Consider the following 23,235-nt stretch of genomic DNA (forward strand, 5'->3'; position numbering starts at 1 on the left):
GGAAAGCCTGGCGCTGGATCACTTTATTCAGGCCCTTCCGGATCTGGAGCTCCGACAACAGCTCGCCATGTGGCGCCCGCAGACCATGAGTCAGGCGGCCGACGCTGCAGCCCGTTGGGAAGCAGCGAGGCCCCTGGCCCGGGGAGGCGAGCGCCACGCAGTGGCGGTGCGTCAGGTGGGGCCCGCCCCCGACGGGGGCCCTGACCTGGAGAGTATGGTTCGGAGGCTGGTGGATCGGGGTCTAGCGGGACCTGGACCATGGCAGGCGGCTCCAGTGGTGGCCCCCGGTAGTCCCCGACAGAGTACCCCAATTCGGACATACAGGGGGGGGGGGGGGGGAATTTGGAATACCGGAGGCAAGCACCTTACCAGGTGAGGTGCTATAATTGTGATCGGATGGGTCACCGTGCGTGGGAGTGTCGAGCTCCGCGCCGGGACGGTCCCCGCCAACCGATGCCCTCAACTCCGCCCCGTATCGATCGGCCTAGCCGACCTCAGACACCCCCCCGCCAGGGCCCGGGAAACTAGAACGTGCCGGGCATGCAGGGCGGTGTTCAGCAGTAGGGGATGGGGAAAGGCCCTCGTTGATGCGACAGGTCATTCATTGTGGCCAAATTGGAACGGGTAGTTTGACAATTCGGTGCAAAATTGCCGGCGTGGGGGTAGACGCCGTGGTGGACACGGGAGCCAGCGCCACGATCATCAGCCCCGTGGTCCTTAATTCGAGTGCAGACGGCTGGGGTAAAATCCAGCGTCTGGAAAATCATAGCTTGCAGCTGGCTACCGGGGCAACGGCTCCGATCATAGGGCGTGGTTTTGTAACCCTTAAGTTGGGATCGGTAAAGCAAGAGATAGAGGTTTGGGTGGCGGAGGTGTGCGACCCATGCTTAATAGGGTTGGATTGTTGATTGCCGGCGGTTGTAAAATCGACTTGGGCCGGGGGATCCTGCAATGGGGGGTGGAAGAGCTACCATTGGAGGGGGTGAGCACGGCCGAGAGGGTGGAGCTGGAGGCTCCTGAGGCCGTGACCATCCCTCCGGGGGCCGAGGCCATAGTGCTGGCCCGATGGTCAGCCCGCCCGACATGGCAGGAATCCTGCGGCCTGGTCGAACCGGTGGCAGCGCGATCCATACCTGGTTTAATCGTGGGCCGCACCCTTGTAAAAACGGACGGGCGGGTAGTGGCCGTCCGAGTAATTAATATTAGCACAGAAACACGCACTATAGTAAGGGGCACGAAGATAGCTGGCTGCACTCCAGTTAGAGAAGTCGCGTCAGTGAGGGGCGAGAACATCCAGCCGAGCCGGCCCCAGGGGGAGCCTTCAATAAGTTCTAGGAATTGGCCCGATCCCATTTGCGAGATGGTAAATCGAAGTAGCGTAGAGTTGGGAGGTACCCAGAGGGAGGCCTTACACAAACTGGTTGGGTCCCATTTGGACCTCTTCTCCTTGTCCACCGAGGATATTGGACGTACGGGCCTGGTGAAACATCAGATCCACACCGGTGAGGCCCGGCCTATTCGTCAGGCCGCCCGACGGCTCCCTTGGAGCAAGAGGGCGGAAGCTGACGAGCAGGTTGAAAAGATGCTCGACGCAGGTGTGATCGAGCCCTCGGGAAGTCCTTGGATGTCACCTGTTGTGCTGGTCAAAAATAAAGATGGGACCACGCGGTTCTGCGTGGACTATCGCCAGCTAAACAACGTGACACTCAAGGACTCATATCCCCTGCCAAGGATTGATGACACCCTCGATGCCGTTGCGGGCTCAAATTGGTTCACAACTTTGGACCTCAAGAGTGGGTATTGCCAGGTGGAGATGGATCGGACAGGGAAGGAGAAAACGGCATTTTCCACAGGTAAGGGGCTGTATCAGTTCACTGTGATGCCGTTTGGTTTGTGTAACGCCCCCGCCACCTTTGAGAGATTAATGGAGCATGTGCTAGGCGGCATGCCATGGCAATCTTGCCTGGTATACCTGGATGACGTCCTGGTACATGCCAAGACCTTCCCCCAGGCGTTAGCTAATTTGGACCAGGTGTTCGGGTGCCTCAGACAGGCAGGGTTGAAGCTGAACCCGAGTAAGTGCACTTTGTTTGCAAGAGAGGTGGCCTATCTAGGTCACGTGATCGGCTGCGAGGGGGTAAAAACGGACCCAGACAAAATTAAAGCGGTAGAGGAGTGGCCCGCACCACGTACCATCAGAGGTGCGGGGATTTTTAGGACTCTGCTCCTACTACCGGCGCTTTGTGGCGAAATTTGCGGAGTTGGCCCGTCCCCTCCACCGGCTTACGGAGAAGGGGACGCGATTTAATTGGACGCGGGAGTGCCACGAGGCCTTCCAAAAATTGAAGGGGTGTCTAACATCCGCACCCCTTCTAGCTTACCCCACTAGCAACGGGGCATTTACCCTGGACACGGATGCGAGCCAGGAAGGATTGGGCACAGTTTTGTCTCAGACACAGGAGGGCGTGGAGAAAGTGATTGGTTACTATAGTCGGGCCGAAGGTAGGCCCGAGCGAAATTATTGTGTCACTCGCAAAGAGTTATTGGCTATGCTGGCTGCCATGAACCATTTCCACCCGTACCTGTACGGGCGGAAATTTTCGGTTCGAACTGACCATTCCTCCTTGCAATGGCTCCTTCGGTTCAAGGAACCGGAGGGCCAAATTGCAAGGTGGTTGGAAAAGTTGCAGCAGTACGATTTCAATGTGACCCATAGGGCCGGGAAGGCCCATGGTAATGCGGACGCACTCTCTCGGCATCCTTGTCTGGGGGAAAACTGCAAATTTTGTGCGAGACACGAGGAGAGGGAGCAATTGGGCGATTCTGCCCCGATTCTCGTCGTCCGGGCAACCCGGGTGAGAGGGCCAATTTTGCCACTAACCGCGGACGAGGAATTTGGAGATTTGGCTTGGAGCACGTCCCAGCAGGAGGATCCTTTCCTGGGGCCGGTGTTCAATTGGGTCAAATTGGGGCAAAGACCAAAGGGGGAAGAGGTCACCCCCCTCGGGGTGCAAACAAAGGCGTATTGGGCTCAGTGGCAGACCCTGGAGTTGAAAGGCAACATCTTATATCGCAAGTGGGTGAAGGTTCCCTCTGATAGAACTTCCTGGCTGGTGATAGTCCCAGACAAATTCAAGAACGTCATCTTACAACAGGTGCATGGTACCCGCTCCGGCGGCCATTTGGGCAGGACAAAGACAATATCTCGGGTCCGCCGGAGGTTCTATTGGGTGAATATGGGGCGCGACATACAGGACTGGTGTCGGAGATGCGACGCCTGTTCTGCCAAAAAGGGACCAGCATGGAGGATGAGGGCCCCCTTTCAATTACATCAGGTGGGGGCCCCCCTTGAGCGGGTGGCTATGGATATTCTAGGACCGCTGCCCCGCACCCGCCAAGGTAATAAGTATATCCTCGTTGTAATGGACTATTTCACCAAGTGGCCGGAGGCCTACGCCCTCCCCAACCAAGAAGCCGGGGTTGTGGCGCAGGCCTTCGTAGAAGGATTTGTATGTCAGCACGGGATTCCACAGGAGCTGCACACCGATCAGGGACGAAATTTTGAGAGTCAATTTTTAAAAGATGTGTGCAGACTCCTGTCAATTTGAAAGACCAGAACCACGCCCTTGCGGCCACAATCTGACGGGATGGTGGAAAGATTCAACAGAACATTGATCCAACAACTGGCATTGTTCACCACCACCCGTCAGGATGACTGGGACGAACATCTCCTGTACCTGTTGATGGCCTACCGAACTAGCCAGCACGGGGCCACCGCATGCAGTCCAGCGTTGCTTATGTATGGGCGGGAGTTACGGGCTCCCGCCGACTTGCTATGCGGTCCCGTGCCAGACACCACGGATACACCGCCGAGGGAGGGTTACGCACGTCACCTGGAGGAAGGCATGGTGTGCGTCCATGCCTTCACCCGCCGCCAGCTCCATCTGGCAGGGGCCAAGATGAAGCGCAGGTATGACGACCGGAGCCAGGGGAGTCAATACGCTCCGGGGATGAAGATTTGGTTCTTTAATCCCCGGAGGCGGAAGGGTAGGTGCCCAAAACTCACCTCCCCCTGGCAAGGCCCGGGAGTCGTCCTGTCGCAAGTCTGTGATGTGGTCGTTAAGATCAAAATGGGGCCACGGCCCCCCCCTCGGATCGTCCATGCCGACCGGATAAGACCTTATGCCGGCGAGCAGGCACCCTCATGGATCGCCTCAGCTCTAGATGCCGAGGCAGGACCCAGTACCTCTTGCGACGGGGGCTCGTAGCGTCAGAGGACTAGGGGGATGGTAGTGGGAAATGCCCCGATGTGGTGGGATGGCAACCTTGCCATCTCTCACAATGAGGGGGGCAAAGGAGCACTAGCTTATGGGGTTTATGGCAGTGAAAACTAGCCCGGGTGGGTTAGGATATAATGTGTAGGGCCCTAGAGATTGACCTTAGGTAACGTTAAGGTTAGTTAGTGACAATGACACCTGTAGTGGGGACGCAGGTAGATAAGAGTGGATGATAATGACGTGGTATGTGCTTAGTTTAAAGGGAAGACGGGGAGCACTAAGTTAGCAGGGCACCAGGTAGTTAGATGATGCCGTGTGAGTGTTGGAAGTGTATTCAGAAGTGTATTGTGAAAAGTGTGTGAGGAACAGGTGTGATTGCACAGGTGTGCAACTGGACAGGTGTATGGAGCAGTGTTTGAGTGAGTAATGGTGATGTGTGTTGTGTTGACCAACTGGTCCAGGAAGAGGAGGAGGGTGCAGGTGGCACCAGGTGTGAGTGCACAGGTGTGCAACAACAGGTATGGGGAATGGTTGTGTGGAATACATGGAGTGTGGAATATATGGAGTATTGGAATGGATGGTCGTGGAGTGAGTATGGTGGAAACTATGGAGTGGAGTGGATGGTGCGAAGGTGTGAATGGGCGAAGGATGGACCCCCATCACGAATACCCGGGGCGGGTAGTGTAAGTGTTAGGTAGAGGGTATAGGTAAATTGTGGTTGGATATTGGCATCTGTGGTGCGGGTGGAAGAATGGTGATTGGAGGGGTGCATTAGTGTTGTGGAAATGGCTGGGCGTGTAGCCTGTTAGTGTGTGTAGTTGGTTTGGGCACTCCACCACTGTGAGGATGTCGGCCAGGTGAGGCCGCAGGTGGGCTCTGGGAGCCGGTAGTTGTGGATGGGGCCCGAGGATCCGGAGGACGGACCCGGGTAGCCCAGTGCCAGAGGGCACCGAGTGGGGTGACAGAGCCAGGAGGGGCCTTCCCCAGTTAGATAGGTTAGGTAAGGAGCAGGTAAGCTTGGGTGGCAACTACAGTGGTGGAGGTGTGCAGGTGGGTAGACCTGCTGGGAGAGCTACACGCCCCAGTCCTGAAATTGTGCAAGGGCACAGGGAGTTGAATCGGGGGAGTGAGACCCCAAATTGAGAAGCACCACAGTTTGGTCAATGGGAATTGGTTTTTAGAACCCATAGTGTAATTTGGCCAATGGATTGGTCGGGAAATACCCCGGTTAGTGTAAAGAGTATTAAAGTCATTTAGAGGATAGTTAGGATTGGAGTCTCCTCGCACCATCGACATGCACTCACCTGAGATGACGTACCTCCACACCATGCCAGGTTGTTTTTATTATTTTTGATGCAAATGTTTGGAATGTGAGACGCATCATGACGTGGGTGTGACATTGTGCTTTGTGTTCCATCTCTTCCTCCTTATGAGGATTGATGATGAATTGGGTGATGGCAAATTTTGAAGAAGAGGGATTGTGGAGACGAATTTGGTATAAGGGAAATATGGGGAAGATGTGACAGTAGCGAAGGATTTGTAAATGTGTAGATTTTTGTAAATATGGGGTAAGGGCAAGGGTAGTGTAGGTGACAGGGGGGGGGGGGGGGGTGACGTACGGTAGGGACGAGCTTTCTCACTTCGCTCTCCGTACGCATTTCGCCCTGCATTGCCTTATTGATGTGTACCCTTGTGACCTTACCCCTCGCTCATCTGTCTCTCCCCCCTTTTGTCTCCCACATGACCTGTGCGCCATTGGGCGCCGAGGGGAGCGTGCGTGAGTCGGCCATTGTGCGCCCGGAACTCCCAGAACCAGCTGTCTGCATCGATGCACCACATTATGGACCACACATGTCTGTGGCCGAGCACCACTGATGGACCCCATGGGTTGGGGCGTGGCCCCTCTGCTGGAACCGGCCATGAGGGTCCGAAATCCTGCTGGCGGACCTTGGCCACAGGGCACCGATGCCCCACAGGTGAACCACACTAGTCGGCCCTGTGGGCCATAAATAAAGAAAATAAAAACGGACACGTTAGGTGCATTTTATTGCAAATAGGCCGCCAGCAAAGGAAAAAAAAGACAACAACTGGAAGAAATAATAATAGCCAGCAGAGGGAGCCGAAGAGCAAGAGACCACCTGCAGGGTTAGAGGTTGTTGATTTATTTTTATTATTGAACTGTGGTGACTGCACCGATTGGTGCTTGAGGGTGTGTTGGTGCGTTTTTGGGTGCTTTCATGGTGCGTCGATGCAGAGCAGACTGTCTCCCCCCCCCCCCCAGAAAGAACAATCACAGGTCCTGGGTTAGTCTTGTAAATAAAAGTAGTGTCAATTGTAAATAATGCTCCCCACCGTCAGTGTGTAGTTTGAAGACCATTCCGCAATTCGGTTAGCTGTGGGCGTGAGTCTGTTAGGCAGGGTGCAATGGAGCAGCGGGACATATTTATTTATGTTTTAAAACTGTCACACTCAGGGTCAGGTTAAAAGTAGAGGGAACTACACCTACGTGTCACACTAAATTAAAGTTATAGGCCCGGGACGTGCCTAAGAGGAGGAGGGTGCAGTGTTGCGGATATGAGGATGGTATGTTTTTGATTGTGTGTATTGTATTGGAAATTGCTGTGTAACATTGTTGATTATGGCCCCTCCTGCCTCCAGAGTTGTGTAAAGGTTAAAAGGGCGTCCCGGTAGTTAATTCCATGAAACACCACATTGAAGGACACTATAATACCCTTGTTCAGTAGCTTATATCTTTATTATGTGTTTTCGGGTAAGGCCTTGTCTTCCATTAAACTGACACTCCATTGTACCAAGTGAAAGAGATAGATTCCCTTCATTCCCATTCCCAAAAACCTCCATTTCCCCTTTCGTCGATTGCCATTGGCAATTACATCCCCTCCAAAGCCGCCATTGACCACGAGGCAGGTTTGGGGAAGAAAGGCGGGTCCCCACCTCGTCATAGAGGGGAGGAGTGAGTCAGCCCCACTCAACCAACCATGAACAAGGGGTTGGACTTGGAGAGGGTGTGGAGAGAAACATCAAGGAGGTTCGCGAAGGTTGAGGGGCGGGGCCTATATAACCCGCGGAGGGACGTTCCCCAAGGAGAGTTGCAAAGAGGTCCAGAGATGAGCTGAGAAAGGAGAGGAGCTTTTACGAGAGATGAGCTGAGATCTGAGATGAGCTATGACAAGAGCTGAGTTGTGAGGTCCAAAAGCAGAGGTCATCCAGGGAAGCGCAAAAGCCTGCTATTCGTCACCTTGCTCGCCAGCGGCAGCGTCTACAGCAGCAGCAGCAGCAGCGTCCCCAGCAGCAACAATGCTCGCCAGCCGCGTGGGGCCTGGACGGCGGTTTTGAGCAGGGCCGCGAAGGAACGGCGGCTGCCCAACGCGCGGATCGTGCTGCCAGACCCATTGGACTTTCCTCTCTTTCTAGCCATTCCTGCCTGCAAGTTCCCCATTTGCGTACGTGAGTTTGTTTTGTTTGTTCTGTCCTGGGTAGGTAATTAAGTCTGTATAAGCTAGTAATATTCACTGTGTCTCTAAAAGCTTCTGTATATTATTTTATTATCTTTCCTTCTCCTTGGTTATTTTGAGCCTGTAAATAGTAATAAATAGTAATCGTATTTCCAAACCTTTCTTTGCCTTCGTCTTCCTTTTCTTCACATCCGTCGTCTTTGTCTTTTCCCTATTGAGTAGCTGTGGCGCGATACGGCCAACGTCTGGGTGAATCGGGTGAGTCGGGGAAAAACTGTTCGGCCGCGGTACCTCCGCTCGGTAAATAACATCTAATCCGCGGACCGTAACAATATATATATATATATATATATATATATATTGTTACGGTCCGCGGATTGGATGTTATTTACCGAGCGGAGGTAACCGCGGCCGAACAGTTGTTCCCCGTTTCTTCCCGACTCACCCGATTCACCCAGACGTTGGCCAAATCGCGCTATGCTAAATCAATGATGGAAAGGACACGACGACTGGGAAAGATGAAACGACGCAAGGGGGGTACAGTTCTCAAGACCTCCGGAGGAGGGTATAATTACAGTGGTGGAGAAAAGGGGTAGATTACAAGGCAGAGTGAGGTAAAGACACAGAAGAGATGGGCACTTAAATACAGTCTTATCTATGCCCAGACAGACCACGGACAAATGGACAAGGTAGACTCACACGGGGATTGATGGCAGGAATGGACAGGTAGGTCGCTGGCACAAGGTGCACCTTGGCTCGGGGACAGGATAAAGCACGGTTCAAAGATGCAGGGAGGTCTCACAGCGCTCGGAGGTGGTCTTGCTTGCTCCAAGCTCAGCGCGCATCTGACGTCACCTCTCTCTCACTGCGCATGCTCAGCGGGGAGTGACACGCCCTCGGCTGGTTGGTTCCGCCCCAACTGGGGCCGGTCCGCTGCTTCCATTGGGTGCGGGGGTTACCGGGCTCCGCCCTTGACGAGGAGCCGACAGGGAGCCCCTGTTTGGTAACCCCGTCGAGCACATGTCCGATGGCGGCTCGTTGGGAAGGCCTGGTGTCCTCCCACCACTCCTACCAAGCCGGAGTGAGGACGCGCACTCCCTGCGCTCATTGTTGTTGTTGTTGTTGTTGTTGTTGAAGAGAACTGTGAGGAAGAGCTGCGGGGAGGTATTGGGAGGTCCTAAACTTCCTAACGGTGCCATACAATCACATTCTGGTGCAACGAAGGGTCAGAATTAATGGAAACGAATCCTTAACTGACATAGACTAAGAATAACTAGCAAGATGTCCTATAGTTGTCTACCTGAGATGCGGTGGACCTGGATGCGACATTTAATGGGGGAAATAGGGGGAGGTCGGGTCTACAGAGTGTTGTTTACAGAAAATGGGACTAGGGAATGGGGGATTGGGGAGAGTTGGGAAGTATTGAGGAAATAGGGGAATATTTACAAGCGGATATGGATGGATGCAAATCCCATATCCGCAACACTATATATATATATATATATATATATATATATATATATATATATATATATATATATATATATATATATATATATATATATATATCTATCTATCTATCTATATATAATATATATATATATATATATATATATATATATATATATATATATATATATATATATATATATATATATATATATATATATATCTATTTATATATATATATTCTTTTTTAAATTTTAATTATTGTGACTGATTTACAGGAAACCATGCGGTGGAAAGGAAGATCAACATCAGGTATTTTCTTTATAGACAAAACAATAAAAGTTTGCTCGTTTCAAACCTCTCTTCTGTTTTGCTTTTGCTAATAATATTGCTAGCGATGGCAGTGCCATTTGTGTGGGCAGCTGATTCTACACTTGTAAACAAATCGACACTCCAGGATGTTTGCGTGTACACATGTGAACAGCCATCTTTGACCACCAAAGGCAGCCATTAACATTTTTACTTCTGCCACCAAAGGTAGATGGAGATTATGTTTTCATCCGTCTGTCTGTCTGTCAGTCAATTTGTGAACAAAATATCTCAAAAGGTTGTGGACGGATTCGGACTAAATTTGGCAGAGATGTAGCGTATGTGACAAGGACGAAATGATTAAATTTTGGTGAAGATCCGGATTCGGATCCGGCTACTATAATTTTTTAAGTGATTCTTTACCATTGGGAGATAGGACCCAAAAACGATACATAGCAGGATATCTCAAATAAGTTGTGGACGGATTTGGACGAAACTTGGTGGAGAGGTTGGGTGTGTGAGAAGGACGATTCGATTCGATTTTGGTGTAGATCTAAAAAATGGATTCGGATATGAGAATTATTTAATTTTTTAAGTGATTCTTCCCCATTGGGAGATAAGGCCAAAAACGATACATAGCAGGATATCTCAAAACGTTGTGGATGGATTTGGACGAAACTTGGTGGAGCGGTTGGGTGTCTGACAAGGACGATTCGATTCGATTGTGGTGTAGATCTGAAAAATGGATTCGGATATGAGAATTATTTAATTTTTAAGTGATTCTTCACCATTGGGATGGGGCCAAAAACGATACATAGCAGGATATCTCAAAACGTTGTGGATGGATTTGGACGAAACTTGGTGGAGCGGTTGGGTGTCTGACAAGGACGATTCGATTCGATTGTGGTGTAGATCTGAAAAATGGATTCGGATATGAGAATTATTTAATTTTTAAGTGATTCTTCACCATTGGGAGATGGGGCCAAAAACGATACATAGCAGGATATCTCAAAACGTTGTGGATGGATTTGGACGAAACTTGGTGGACATGTTGCGTGTCTGACAAGGAAGAATCGATTCAATTTTGGTGAAGATCTGGATCCAGCTAGTATAATTTTTAAAGTTATTCTTCACCATTGAGTGATATGGACAACCAGGCGGAGGTATACTCTCGACTGAGTGCCGTTCTAGTTGCCTCTGCTTTGGTAACTGAAGTTTCTCTGTCTAATGGTGTTTAATAAAAAGCCGAATATTAGTTTCTTACATGAGACTGTCGCTTAAAAATATTTCAGAAATGCGCTATTGTTAAATCGTTGTTATAGCAAATGTACCATTCAGGCCATATAAATGCGACATTTTGGGGGAAATGGTGACATCATCAGGCATTCTCGAGTAAAGGTTTGTAACGATTATATGGAGCATAATTTGACATTACTGAATATGAAATGATATGTCCCCAAGCTGCATTTTAACCCCTTTCCCCTGGAGGATGAGTATTAGGAGGGTGGAGTGGGGGATAGGGGGGGGGGGGGGTTGGGAACAAAATAAAAAAAGGTGACACATCTACTCTACATGGACGATTTAAAACTCTTTGATCCATACGACGAAAAATTTGCAGAACAACTCAAATTAGTCAAACAGTACACCGACGACATTCATATGGAATTTGGCCTGGATAAAGTGCACCGTCCACCGAGTGCACATTCAGACAAGGTAGACAAACAAAATTGAACATAAAAATTGACACAAATGCAACAATACGAGGGCTGGAGTAGAAGAGGGCCACCAAATATGTCACAAACAAATGCGCAAAACAATTAGCAAAGAATACCTGCATATAACTAGGCTGATCCTGAAAAACTTTGGAACATCACGGTTGAATAAGATTGTGGTCAAGTTTCATCGGAATTGCGTGTGTAGTTTCAGAAGAAAAAGCAAATTCCTATTCTGGGGGGGTGGGGGGGGGGGTGGTGGGGATGGGGGGGGGGGAGGGGAGAGGTCAAACCTGGATGCACTTTGACCCCGGCAGACCCACTCGACTGCGATTTTAAAATTTATTCCGTGAACAAACCTTAGTCACAACACAACAAATATCATCTGTGCCAAATTTGGTCACAATCCCATCAGTGGTTTCGGAGAAGAAGTTGCAAGTGTTTCCGGACTGATGACGCGCCATCGCATAAGCTCACCTGAACTTAGTTCCAGGTGAGCTAAAAACCATCCCAGGGAATATTACGACAAATGAACTGTCCGCAGCTCGGTGACGATCCTCAAAAGAACCCTCGGAACAAAACTTTGAGAATAAGAAAACTTCACAAATTGGTCCATCAATCCTGATCCCTTACTGAAACGAAGGTGGATACTTCGAGACCTGGGAGGACTCCATTCCACTTCCTGAAACCCTCATATGGAGATAACAACCAACGACATACATGGCCTTCAGGCCATATTAGCCAATAATCAGATGATTTGTCTCTCCATTGGACGAATGAAATGGCTGATGTGGGTTCATGCAGATATCATTGATGTTATTTGTTATCCTCCTAAACATTAAGCTCATTTAGATGAGACCCGTCAATAATTTCAAGAACATGATGGGTGTAGAAATGGAATCATTTTTTTTATTCTCAATTTGTTTTTAATCATTTCCTGAACTGCTTCCTCAACTTCTAAGTATCCTTGACGTCCTCATCCTGTTCTTTTGTTCTCTCCACAAACCTCAACTTCTTTCTCTGTTCCCTACCTCTCCTCACACACTCCCCAGCCTACAGTGGTATACAGTGAAGTGTGGGTGAAGAATGCAACACCTGAAGTAAAGGTACTCTTTCATTTCATACAAATCCTTTTCGTAAATCAAGCCATCTGGGTTTTATTTTTTAGCAAATGTTCATACATATACATATACAGTGCATTCAGAAAGTATTCAGACCCCTTCACTTTTTTCACATTTTGTTATGTTGCAGCCTTGTGCTGAAATCGTTTAAATTCATTTTTTCCCTCATCAATCTACACTCAATACCCCATAAATGACAAAGAGAAAACAGGATTTTAGAAAGTTTTGCAAATTTATTAAAAATAAAAAACTGAAATATCGCATTGACATAAGTATTCAGACCCTTTGCTATGACACTTGAAATTTAGCTCAGGTGCCTCCCATTTCTCTTGATCATCTTTGAGATGTTTATACACCTTGATTGGAGTCCACCTGTGGTAAATTCAATTGATTGGACATGATTTGGAAAGGCACACACCTGTCTATATAAGGTCTCACAGCTGACAATGCACATCAGAGCAAAAACCAAGCCATGAGGTCGAAGGAAGTGTCTGCAGAGCTCAGACAGGATTGTGTCGAGGGTACAAATCTGGGGAAGCCTACAAAAAAAGATTCTGCTGCATTGAAGGTTCCGTCTGATGCCCGAAGTGGAGATCGGTTTCTGAGGTTTGGGACATGGAATGTAGGGACAATGACAGGGAGATCAGGAGAAGTGGTGGAAGTATTGGTCAGAAGAAGAGTGGACATATGTTGTGTGCAAGAGACGAGATGGAAGGGAAGTGGTGAGAGAAAGGTGAAGGGTAGGCAGGGACAGAAGTACAAGTTTGTGTGGCAAGGGTGCCTGGAGGGCGTGAATGGTGTTGGTGTCCTGTTTTCTGAGGGGTTTGTAGACAGTGTGGTGAGTGTGACTAGAGTGAGTGATAGGTTGATGATGGTGAAAATTATGATTGGAAAGCTCTTGGTGAACGTCATCTCGGGCTATGCTCCGCAGGTTGGTCGGAGCGATGAAGAGAAGGGCAAGTTCTGGTGTGCGATAGAGAAGCTGATGGAAAACGTGAAAGATGAGGAAGTTGTTGTAGTAGGAGGAGACCTAAATGGACATGTGGGAAGGAGTATGGATGGTTTTGAGGGAGTTCATGGGGGTTACGGATATGGTGTGAGAAATGGAGAAGGTGAAAGGATTTTGGAGTTTGCTGATGGAGCTGATTTGTTGATTTGTAATACTCAGTTCCAGAAAGAGGATAATAAGCTTGTTACATACACGTCAGGTGGGTCGACGACAACCGTTGACTACCTGATGGTGCGTAGGCGAGATCGGGGGCACCTCCGGGACACAAAGGTGATCCCGGGGGAGGAGGCTGTTTAACAGCACCACTTGGTTGTCTGCGACATAAGGGTGAAAGGTGCAAGGAGAGCTCGGTGGGTGAAGTACCAACCGAGAATGAAGGTGTGGTGGTTGAAAGAGGTGACAGTAAGGGAGGCATTAAAAGAGAGGCTGAGTGGGGCAGAGGATGATGTGGTTGAGCTTGAAAGTGGTTGGATGTCAATGAAAGTTAGTCTGTTGGGAGCCGTTGGTGAGGTATGTGGATGGACAAAAGGACCACCGAGGCACTCGGAAACATGGTGGTGGGATGATGAAGTTGGAAAGAGGATTGACGAGAAGAGGAAGAAGTTCAAGGAGTAGCAGAAGGCGAAGGGTACGGGATCAGAAAAAGCAGAGCATGAAAGCTATAAGGCAGGCAAGAAGGCTGCAAAGAAAGAGGTAGCAAAGGCGCTGGAGGCATGCAGGAAAATGTACGGAGAACTCTTGGATTCGGAAGAGGGTCAGAGAGCGGTATTCAGGATTGCAAAGCAGACAGCAAAATGGAGGTGTGATGTGATGGGGGTGAGTTGCTTGAAGGATGAAGTGGGACAAATCGTTGTGAACCCAGATGGAATTAAAGGAAGATGGAAGAGACATATGGGAATGCTGTTGAATACAGAGAATGAATGGGATGGCAACATAGAGAGTAATCCAGTTTTAGGACCGGCAGAGAAGATAACTGAGAAGGAAGTTGAGGAAGCGATAAAAGCAATGAAGAGTAGAAAAGCGGGAGGGGCGACGGGAGTTGTGGGAGATATGTTGAAGGCAGCAGGAAGTTGGGGTGTGAAGAGAATGACAGAGATCTGTAATCTGGTGGTGAAAGAAGGCCGCATTCCAGTGGATTGGGAACTGAGTACCCTCGTCCCTCTATACAAGGGGAAAGGTGACCCTCTGGACTGTGGCACGTATCGAGCGATAAAGTTATTGGAGCATGGAATGAAGGTATTGGAAAGGGTGTTGGAGAGGAGGATAAGGAAGAAAGTGAAGATTGACGAAATGCAGTTTGGATTTATGCCAGGAAGAGGAACGGCAGACGTGCTTTTTATTGTAAGGCAGTTGCAGGAGAAGTACATGGAGAAGAGGAAGAAGTTGTTTCTTGGGTTTGTTGATCTGGAGAAAGCATTCGATAGGGTTCCACGCGAAGTAGTGACATGGACATTGAGGAAGTTAGGAGTGGAGGAATGGTTGATCAGAGTAGTGATGGCAATGTACAAAAGAGCGCGCACAGCTGTAAGGACGAAGGACGGGATCAGTGGTGAGTTTGAGGTGAAGGTGGGAGTGCATCAGGGGTCGGTACTAAGTCCACTACTATTTGTAGCTGCGATGGAGGTGCTGGCTCAGAATGTAAAGGAGGGTTTACCGTGGGAGTTGTTGTATGCAGATGATCTGGTGTTGATTGCGGAAAGTATGGATGGACTGAAGGAAAAGATGAATAAGTGGAAGGAATGTATGGACAAAAGGTCTGAAGGTGAATATCGGAAGGACGAAGGTAATGGCAAGTGGTAAAGCACCTGGTGAGGTGGAAAGAACTGGGAAGTGGCTGTGTGCTGTGTGCAGGAAGGGTGTCTGAGTGAACTCCATTCAATGTACAATATGCGCTGAGTGGGTTCATCAAAAATGTAGTGGTCTGAGAGGGTCATTAACCAGTGTGGCAGCTACATTCAAATGTAAGGTGTGCACAGAGGGAGCTGCAGATGGAGGAAATGTTGAGTTGGATCTTGGAGATGGCCTGAAGCTGGAAGGTGTGAGAACATTTTGCTACCTCGGAGACATGCTGAATGGAGAAGGTGGATCAGACTCGGCAACGGTTGCTCGAGTGAGATGTGCATGGAAGAAGTTTCGGGAACTGAGTGGCGTGCTGATGAGGGGAGTGTCGTTGAAGCTGAAGGGAAAGGTGTATGCTGCATGTGTGAGAAGTGTTATGATTTATGGGAGCGAGACATGGGTAATGAATGTAGAGCAGCAACGAAGGCTGGAAAGGGAGGAAATGCGAACGGTTCGGTGGATGTGTGGAGTATCGTTGAGAGAGAGGAAGACAAATGAAGAATTGCGAAAGATGATGGGAATAGAGCCTGTGATTGATGCTGTGAAGAGAAACAGGTTGAGATGTTTTTTTTTTTTTTTTTTTTTTTTTTTTTGTGTATACAAGATTGAGGCTCGTGAAAGAGCGAACATTAATCACACAGAAAGACAAACAGACACATAAAACAAATAACATCGGGAGCGGTAGACAAGATGGGGAGAGAGGGGGAAAGACACAAACACAACATTTGAGAGCAGGGACCGAGAGACATGGAGACATCGAGAGATCTGTGGGAGGGAGAGGGCTTTGGGGGGAGGCATGTGAAGGGGGGTGGGGGGGTGGGAGAGGTATAAACATATGGACACTGCCAGGATTTCCAGGAAAGAAGTTGGAATTTCAAACAAGGTGGATCTGGGGTGAATTAGTGGGGGTAGAAAAGATCAAGGTTATGGATGGGGGAAGATAAGAGATCGTGGTGAACAGCTGTTTTAAAGACCTGGAGGGAGGAGAGGGATTGAAGGGAGTGTGGGAGTTTGTTCCACAGGCGGGAGAAAAGAGGAATGAAAGAGTGAAGGTGAGCAGAGAGCCGAGATTTCGGCAGTTTAACCATCAGAGGGTTGCTGGCAGATCTTGTGCGACCTGTAGGAATATTTGGGGGACAGAGCACAGAGAGAGCTGGGGGAGCAAGGCCGGAGAGGAGTCGGTAGAAGACAGAAAGACCACCTACCTGCCTGCGGTGAGTGAGTGAAAGGCCCTCAGAGATAGCTTCATCGCGGGAGATTCCAATGATTTTGAAAGCTTTGGATTCAACAGCGTGAAGCCGAGCCAGGTGTGAGGCAGGAGCACCAGCCCATAGGGGAGAACAGTATTCCATTGAGCTGCGGATGAAAGCCTTGTATGTGGTGAGGAGCTCAGGTGTGCCGAGGAGGGACTTCGCACGACGGAGGATGCCCAGTCGGCGACTGGCTTTGGAGGCCAGCTTGGAAATGTGATTTTCCCAAGAAAGATCATGACAGATAGTGAGACCCAAAAGCTTGAGCGACAGAACTTCTTGGAGAGGATTGTTGAGAAAGTAGATGGGAGGGTTGTCCAGTCGATCTTTTCGGAGAGACATAGTAAGAGAGTGAGATTTGTCAGGATTGAAAGACATGTTCCACTTGTTTGACCAGTCTGTGATTTTGTCTAGGTCTTCAGAGAGTGAGGAGGCTGCAGACTGCCGATCTGAGGGAAGAGGAATGGAGCAGCAGAGAGTGGAGTCATCAGCAAAGAGATAGAGAGGATTGTCCAGAGAGTCAGAGAGATCATTGATAAAGACCAGAAAAAGCACAGGGCCCAGCACACTTCCTTGGGGAACTCCAGCCTGAACAGGAAGGGGAGATGAGAGAAATCCATTCAGGGCCACACGTTGACTACGACCAGAGAGGAAGTCCGCAAGCCATGCATGGAGATTTCCATGGATACCATAGGAGGAGAGTTTGGTGAGCAGAGCTGGGTGCCAGACCGTATCAAAGGCCCGTGATATGTCAAGGGAGACAGCTCTGATTTCCTGTTTGGCATTGAGGACCTCCATCCATTGTTGAGACAGCAGAAGCAGCATGTCCAGAGTAGAGTGACCTGGTCTGAAACCAAATTGATGATCAGAGATCAAGCCATTGGAGAAGAGGAAAGATTTCATATCCGAAGCAATGATGGATTCCATGACTTTGCTGATAATTGGGAGCAGGCTGATTGGTCTGTAGTTGCAAGGATCTGTTTTTGCACCTTTTTTGTGTAAAGCGGTAATGGTAGCTGATTTCCAGGATGCTGGCAGATGACCTTGAGCAAAAGATAGGGTGAAAAGAACAGAGAGAGGGTGAGATAGAGCGGCAGAGCAGGATTTTAGGACCCGTGGGCTGATGCCGTCTGGTCCAGTTGCAGAATCAGAGTCGAGGTTTGACAAAAACTCCTCCACCTTGTCAGGAGAGAAGGTCACAGAGTCCAGGAGCAGTTGGGTTCGACTGGGAAAGGTGGGAACAGAGAGAGATGGGTTTGGGACTAAGGATTTTGAGGCGAACACAGAGTTGAGGCATTCGGCTTTGTCACGTGCGATGTCAACTGTGTGGCCATTTGAGGTAAGGGAGGGGATGGAGGGGGAACAAACACCAGAAACGGATTTGACCAGACGCCACCAGGATTTGGAGGAAGGAGACAGGTTTGAGAGTTCATTCTTGAGTGAGGAGAGATAGTGCTTCCTGGCACTCCTGAGGGTAGACACACACTTGTTCCGAGCTTGGTGGAAGGAACTGAGATTGCCTTCAGTTGGATTAGCCTTCCAAGAGGCAAAGGCAAGTTGTTTCAGGGTAACTGCCTCACCACAAGATTCAGTGTACCATGGACGGGAGGAAGGGTAAGACAATTGAAGGCGAGATGGGATAAATCTGTGCATGAGAGAGATCAGTTTGCTTTGGAAGAATTCCCAGGAAGAATTGATGTCAGAGGCAGTGGAGATGGGAGACCAATCCAGACGATTGATGGCTGCTTGAAGACCGTCCCAGTCGGCCTGAGTGAAATGCCAGACTCGTCGACGCTGAGGAGGCTCTCTGAGAATGGCCAGAGAGATGTCCACTTTGACAAGCACATGATCAGAAGAACCGATTGGAGCAGAAGAAGAGCAGCAGACATTAGCAGGGAAGTTTGTCATAACCAAGTCTAGAAGAGAAGATACTCCATTGGCTGAGATCCGGGTCGGGAAATTGACAGATTGTGTCAATCCCAGTGAGTCACAGAAGTCCTTTGCTGAGGTGCCATGACTGGTGAGAGAGGAACCCACACCCAACCAGGTGGCATGATGACAGTTGAAGTCACCACATATGAGGAAGAGAGAGTTGGGATGAGTGGATAGAAGTTGGTCCATGTTGTCAGACAGTGAAATGTAGATGGAGTCATCACTGTTTGGGGGACGGTACAGAACACATATGAACAAAAGGTGGGAGCGGAGAGGAAGCCGTAACCAGAGGTACTCCTGCGGGTGAGGAGGAAAGAGGGCAGTGCAAGGAGAGTGAGGAAGAGAGTTTTTGACAAAGATAGCCACCCCACCACCAGGCCGAGGCTCAGGTCTATCATACCGGAGGAGGGAGTAACCTGGAAGAGATATTAAGGAATCAGAGACATCTTGAAGGAGGAAAGTCTCTGTTAAGCAGATCAAGTCTGGATTGTCAGAAGCAACCTGTATGGAGAGATCAGTCAGGTTTGAGCGAAGGCCCCGGATGTTTGAGGTCCATACCGTTAATGAAGAGAGAGGGGGAGCATCGGGTACAGGACAGGGGAGGGGAGGAGTAGGGTAAGATGAAGGATGAGAGGGGGAGGTAGGGAGAGCAGTTGATAGTGTGTCAGATGTTGCAGAAGAGTTCCAAGAGTGTTGTTTGGTCATGTGTTGAGGAAGGATGAAAGTGACTGGTTGAGAAGAGTGATGGAAATGAATGTAGAAGGAAGTAGAGGACGGGGAAGACTGAGAACGACTTGGCTGAAGATGGTAGAAGAAGAAATGTGGGAAAGGGGGTTAACAAGGGGAGATGCAGAAAATAGGGCAAAATGGAGAAGATTGTCATGGGGACTGCAAGGCTAACCCCTGCTCCAGCAGGGAAAATGGCCTTAAAATGCATGTTGTTTGTTGTTGTTATTGAAGGTTCCCAAGAGCACAGTGGCCTCCATAATTCTTAAATGGAAGAAGTTTGAAAACAACCAGGACCCTTCCTAGAGCTCGCCGCCCGGCCAAACTGAGCAATCGGGGGAGAAGGGCCTTGGTAATAGAGGTGACCAAGAACCCGATGGTTACTCTGGCTGATCTCTAGAGATCCTGTGTGGAGATGGGAGAAACTTCCAGAAGGACAACCATCACTGCAACACTCCAACGATCTGGGCTTTCTGGCAGAGTGGCCAGACGGAAGCCAAACAGTTCAATCTTGGTTTCATCAGACCACAGAATCTTCTTTCTCACAGTCTGAGAGTCCTTTAGGTGCTTTTTTGCAAACTCCAAGCAGGCTTTCATGTGTCTTTCACTGAGGAGAGGCTTCTGTGAGCCTGGGGAGAGCTTCAAAAAGGTCACCCAAAACCAGCTCAGCATGACCTGGTTTATGCAGGATGGTGCACCCCTGCATACAGCTGGTGACACCATCACTTTCCTGCAGAAGCTTTCCAGAAGCTACGGAGACTGAGGAGAGCTTCAAAAAGTTGGCTTGGTAGAGTCTTGGGGGGGTGCACGGATACCCTCCATAGATACTCCCCTATAATGCTGATGATGTCACCTCGCCCTGCTTGCAAAATTCCAGGATGACAGTTTGTTGCTCGGTCAGAATCTGAACCCAGGCTGGACAGCCCAGAGGGATAGTGCCCGTACCTCTAATCTATCCTGCCAGCCCACAATTCATGATTATGTTGCAGAATATGGATTTTTTTTAAATTTTTTTTTTTGGTATACTGAATTGAGGCTCGTGAAAGAGCTAACATTTATTTCACAAACAAATCAACCAGACAAACAAAATATACAAAAAGAGGGAGCGGAAGACAAGATGGGGAGAGAAGGGGAAGCACACAACCACAACATTTGAGAGCAGGGAGAAGTGTGGGAGGGAGAGGGCTTGGGGGGAGGAGGCGTGGGAAGGGAGGGGGAACTGAGCAGTCAAACAATAGTCTCAAACTTTCCTATTTCTCCTGCACTCACCCACCCCATCCCTCTCCCTGCCATACTCCCCTGTTCTACCTTTAATGCCACCTACTTGCCTTCTTTTTCCTTACACCTTTTCCACCGACCACCATTTTACATTCACATAAGAAGAACCAGCTTTGGAGGCCATGTTTCCCCGCAGAGCAGGGGTTAGCCTTTGTTGGGCACCGTGGTCCCCTTTTTGAAGCAATGTGGTCCCCTTTTTGAAGCAATGTTTTATGGCCGAATGCCCTTCCTGCCGCCAACCCTGTTATTCGCCTTTTTTGCGACACACAGGGAATTACCAGTGAACTGGTACTCAATTTGCCGACCTCGGAAGGATGACAGGCTGAGTCAACCCCCTGGTGTTAATTCAGCAATCGACCGGGATTTGAACCCAGGATCCAAAGCCGGCACCCTAACCGCTAAGCCAACACCAGGCTAAATTTACCTTCACATACATAGGAGTAATATGTAGACGGTCTTTAAAAAAAAGTGAAAGTTAATGGGATTTTAATCCTCGCGAATTACAACACTTAACCATAACACGTAACCATAACACCTAAGACAGTATGTCTTAACTTTTGTAAGCCTTGACTGTTCAATATGAATAATTCATTATTGGAAAGAGAAATAATGAATATACAGTCTTAACAAGTGCACTTACTAATCAACATATTATTCCCCACAATTCCCAAGGTCGACAACAGAGATGACAGAACGGTATATGCCACGATTCTGGGAAAAAAGAGCTGATGATGGAAAGAGGGTTGGGAAGAATCCATGGTGAGAATCCACTACCTCTTATTACCCCGCACACGCGAAGCAAAAAGCGGTGTTGACCAATTGGTTCACTCATGTCTGTCTGTCCCATTTGTCTACAAACGTCAGTAATTTATGCTCGAGGAACAACTTCATTTAAATTGAATGTTATATTTTGAACACAAATCGGAAACACAAACTCGGTAGTTCAGCAGTACTTTGGCTCTGAATCCGTCCCGATTGCAGAGGAGTGAGATGATGATGGAGATCACCTGCCTGTCCGGCAGTCAAACAAAATTGAAAATCATTCGAAACAGGAAACCTACTGTTTTTAAGGACGTTATAAAGGACACAAACAATAGGCATGAAGAACTGACGTGACGTGCAAGATAGACTGGTGTAAAAGACGCTGCATCAACGGCGGTAAACGTCCGGAATTTTGTTTTCCCGACAACCATTAAAACTTTACATTTTATTTCAATTGAATTATATACTTGAACACTGTGAAACACAAATCGCCTTTTTTTTTTTAGCACTTAGTTTAGCAAGACTTGGCCAAAATATTACGCCATTTTACGCCATCTCGACCAATCAAATTTACCCCTCGTAGACGAGGACCTTATTTCTCAGGACAGAGCGAGATAATGTGTTCAATGACGAGTTTTCAACATCTTTGCCTTTCGTATTGATGTGGGTACTTTGGTTGGCGCGTTATATATATAATAACCACCTTTAGAGGCCATTTTTCCCCGCAAAGCGGGGGTTGGCCTTTTTCGGGAACCGTGGTTGTTGTTGTTTTTCGGTCCCCTTTTTGAAGCAATGTTTTACGGCCGGATGCCCTTCCTGACGCCAACCCTTTTTGCCGCCTTTAACGACAAACAGGGAATTACCAGTGAACTGGTACTCAATTAGCCGACCTCGGAAGGATGACAGGCTGAGTCAACCCCCCTGGTGTTAATTCAGCGATTGACCGGGATTCGAACCCAGGATCCTAGGATCCTAAGCCGGCACCCTAGCCGCTAGCCCACCAGGGTTATAGCTCGTTATAGCTCGTAAATGGAGTGTGGCCCAGTTATGCGGATCAAGAATATCTGCGTGAACGGAAAATAACTGTTAAAGGGTGGGGAATTGTTCATTTGGAAGAAACACGAGGGGGCGTTTAGAAACTTCTTGGAACGAGCGATTCAAAAATAGTTCAAGAAACATTGACGTTAACTATTTTTCAATATTTACTCACCTAAAAAAAGTTAAGCAACAAACGTTTTGAGGATTAATAATGGTCCATATAGTCCATAAAAGCCTGTGCTATTTCTGCCAACCTATGGTTCTTCATCCGTCTTTTTAAATGCTGAACATCAAGCAAGGAAGCAACACGTAACATTATAAAAGTCTGTGGTATGACTTGGCTGGGGTTCGAACCACCGACCTCCCGGACTCAGAGTGGGACACCACCCAGTATGGGCTTGTATTGCTTTATTTTATTTCATACCAGATAAAGGAGATTATGTTCATTCGTATTCATCTTCTGATTGAAGAAGAATAGCACATTGATCTGTACACTCAATAAACAAAGTTAAACATGATGTCAGTGGAAACCAAAGCCAAGTTATGTGAAAACAACATGGCTGAATGAAACGAAGATGTAAATATTGGCAAAGAAACCTGCAGGCCACAAATGATCACAGACAAAGTTTACATGATTAGAAATCCTCCTATTAATTTGCTCGATGACAAGACGCCATTTGCATTTTTGCCATATCCATCCCGACCCCGTTCAGAATCCCGTGCGGGCAACTTGATCATGATGATGATAATAAGTAATAAATATATCTGTACATGTTTATAGTCGAGGTATGATATGTAAAATAAAAAAAATCTTTAATCTGTCATTCAAATGTCGTGATTTTCTCTGGCAAGGAACTTCTCTTTCAGTTGGAATTCCTTTAAATAAATATGATCACTCTTAGATGTTGATAGTTTGCATCTTCGATCGGTGTGTGTGTTGCGTTAGCAATGATATCGCAACTTGTATTGCAAGTACAGTGTGCAATGTGCACCCAAGAGTCAGCGATAGTGAATGAGAGCGCGCGTATCGTCTTCTTGCTTGCAAACACAACAGGAAGCA

The 23,235-nt window shown here is 48.3% G+C and overlaps 1 protein-coding gene across 1 annotated transcript in view; it reads left to right on the forward strand.

Annotated features, from left to right (window-relative positions):
• The window catches only part of LOC137433183 (uncharacterized), a 42,912-nt gene extending 19,913 nt beyond the window's left edge, over window positions 1–22,999 (forward strand). The window contains exons 4-6 of the mRNA XM_078782734.1: window positions 9,478–9,511; window positions 12,273–12,326; window positions 21,048–22,999. Of these exons, the coding sequence (XP_078638860.1) occupies window positions 9,478–9,511; window positions 12,273–12,326; window positions 21,048–21,104 (145 nt within the window). The 3' untranslated portion in view covers window positions 21,105–22,999. The remainder of the gene's footprint in view (window positions 1–9,477; window positions 9,512–12,272; window positions 12,327–21,047) is intronic.
• The last annotated feature ends 236 nt before the right edge of the window (window positions 23,000–23,235 follow it).

The sequence above is a fragment of the Myxine glutinosa genome, chromosome 1 (assembly GCF_964187855.1).
Source record: "Myxine glutinosa chromosome 1, kmMyxGlut1.1, whole genome shotgun sequence".
NCBI lineage: Eukaryota > Metazoa > Chordata > Myxini > Myxiniformes > Myxinidae > Myxine > Myxine glutinosa.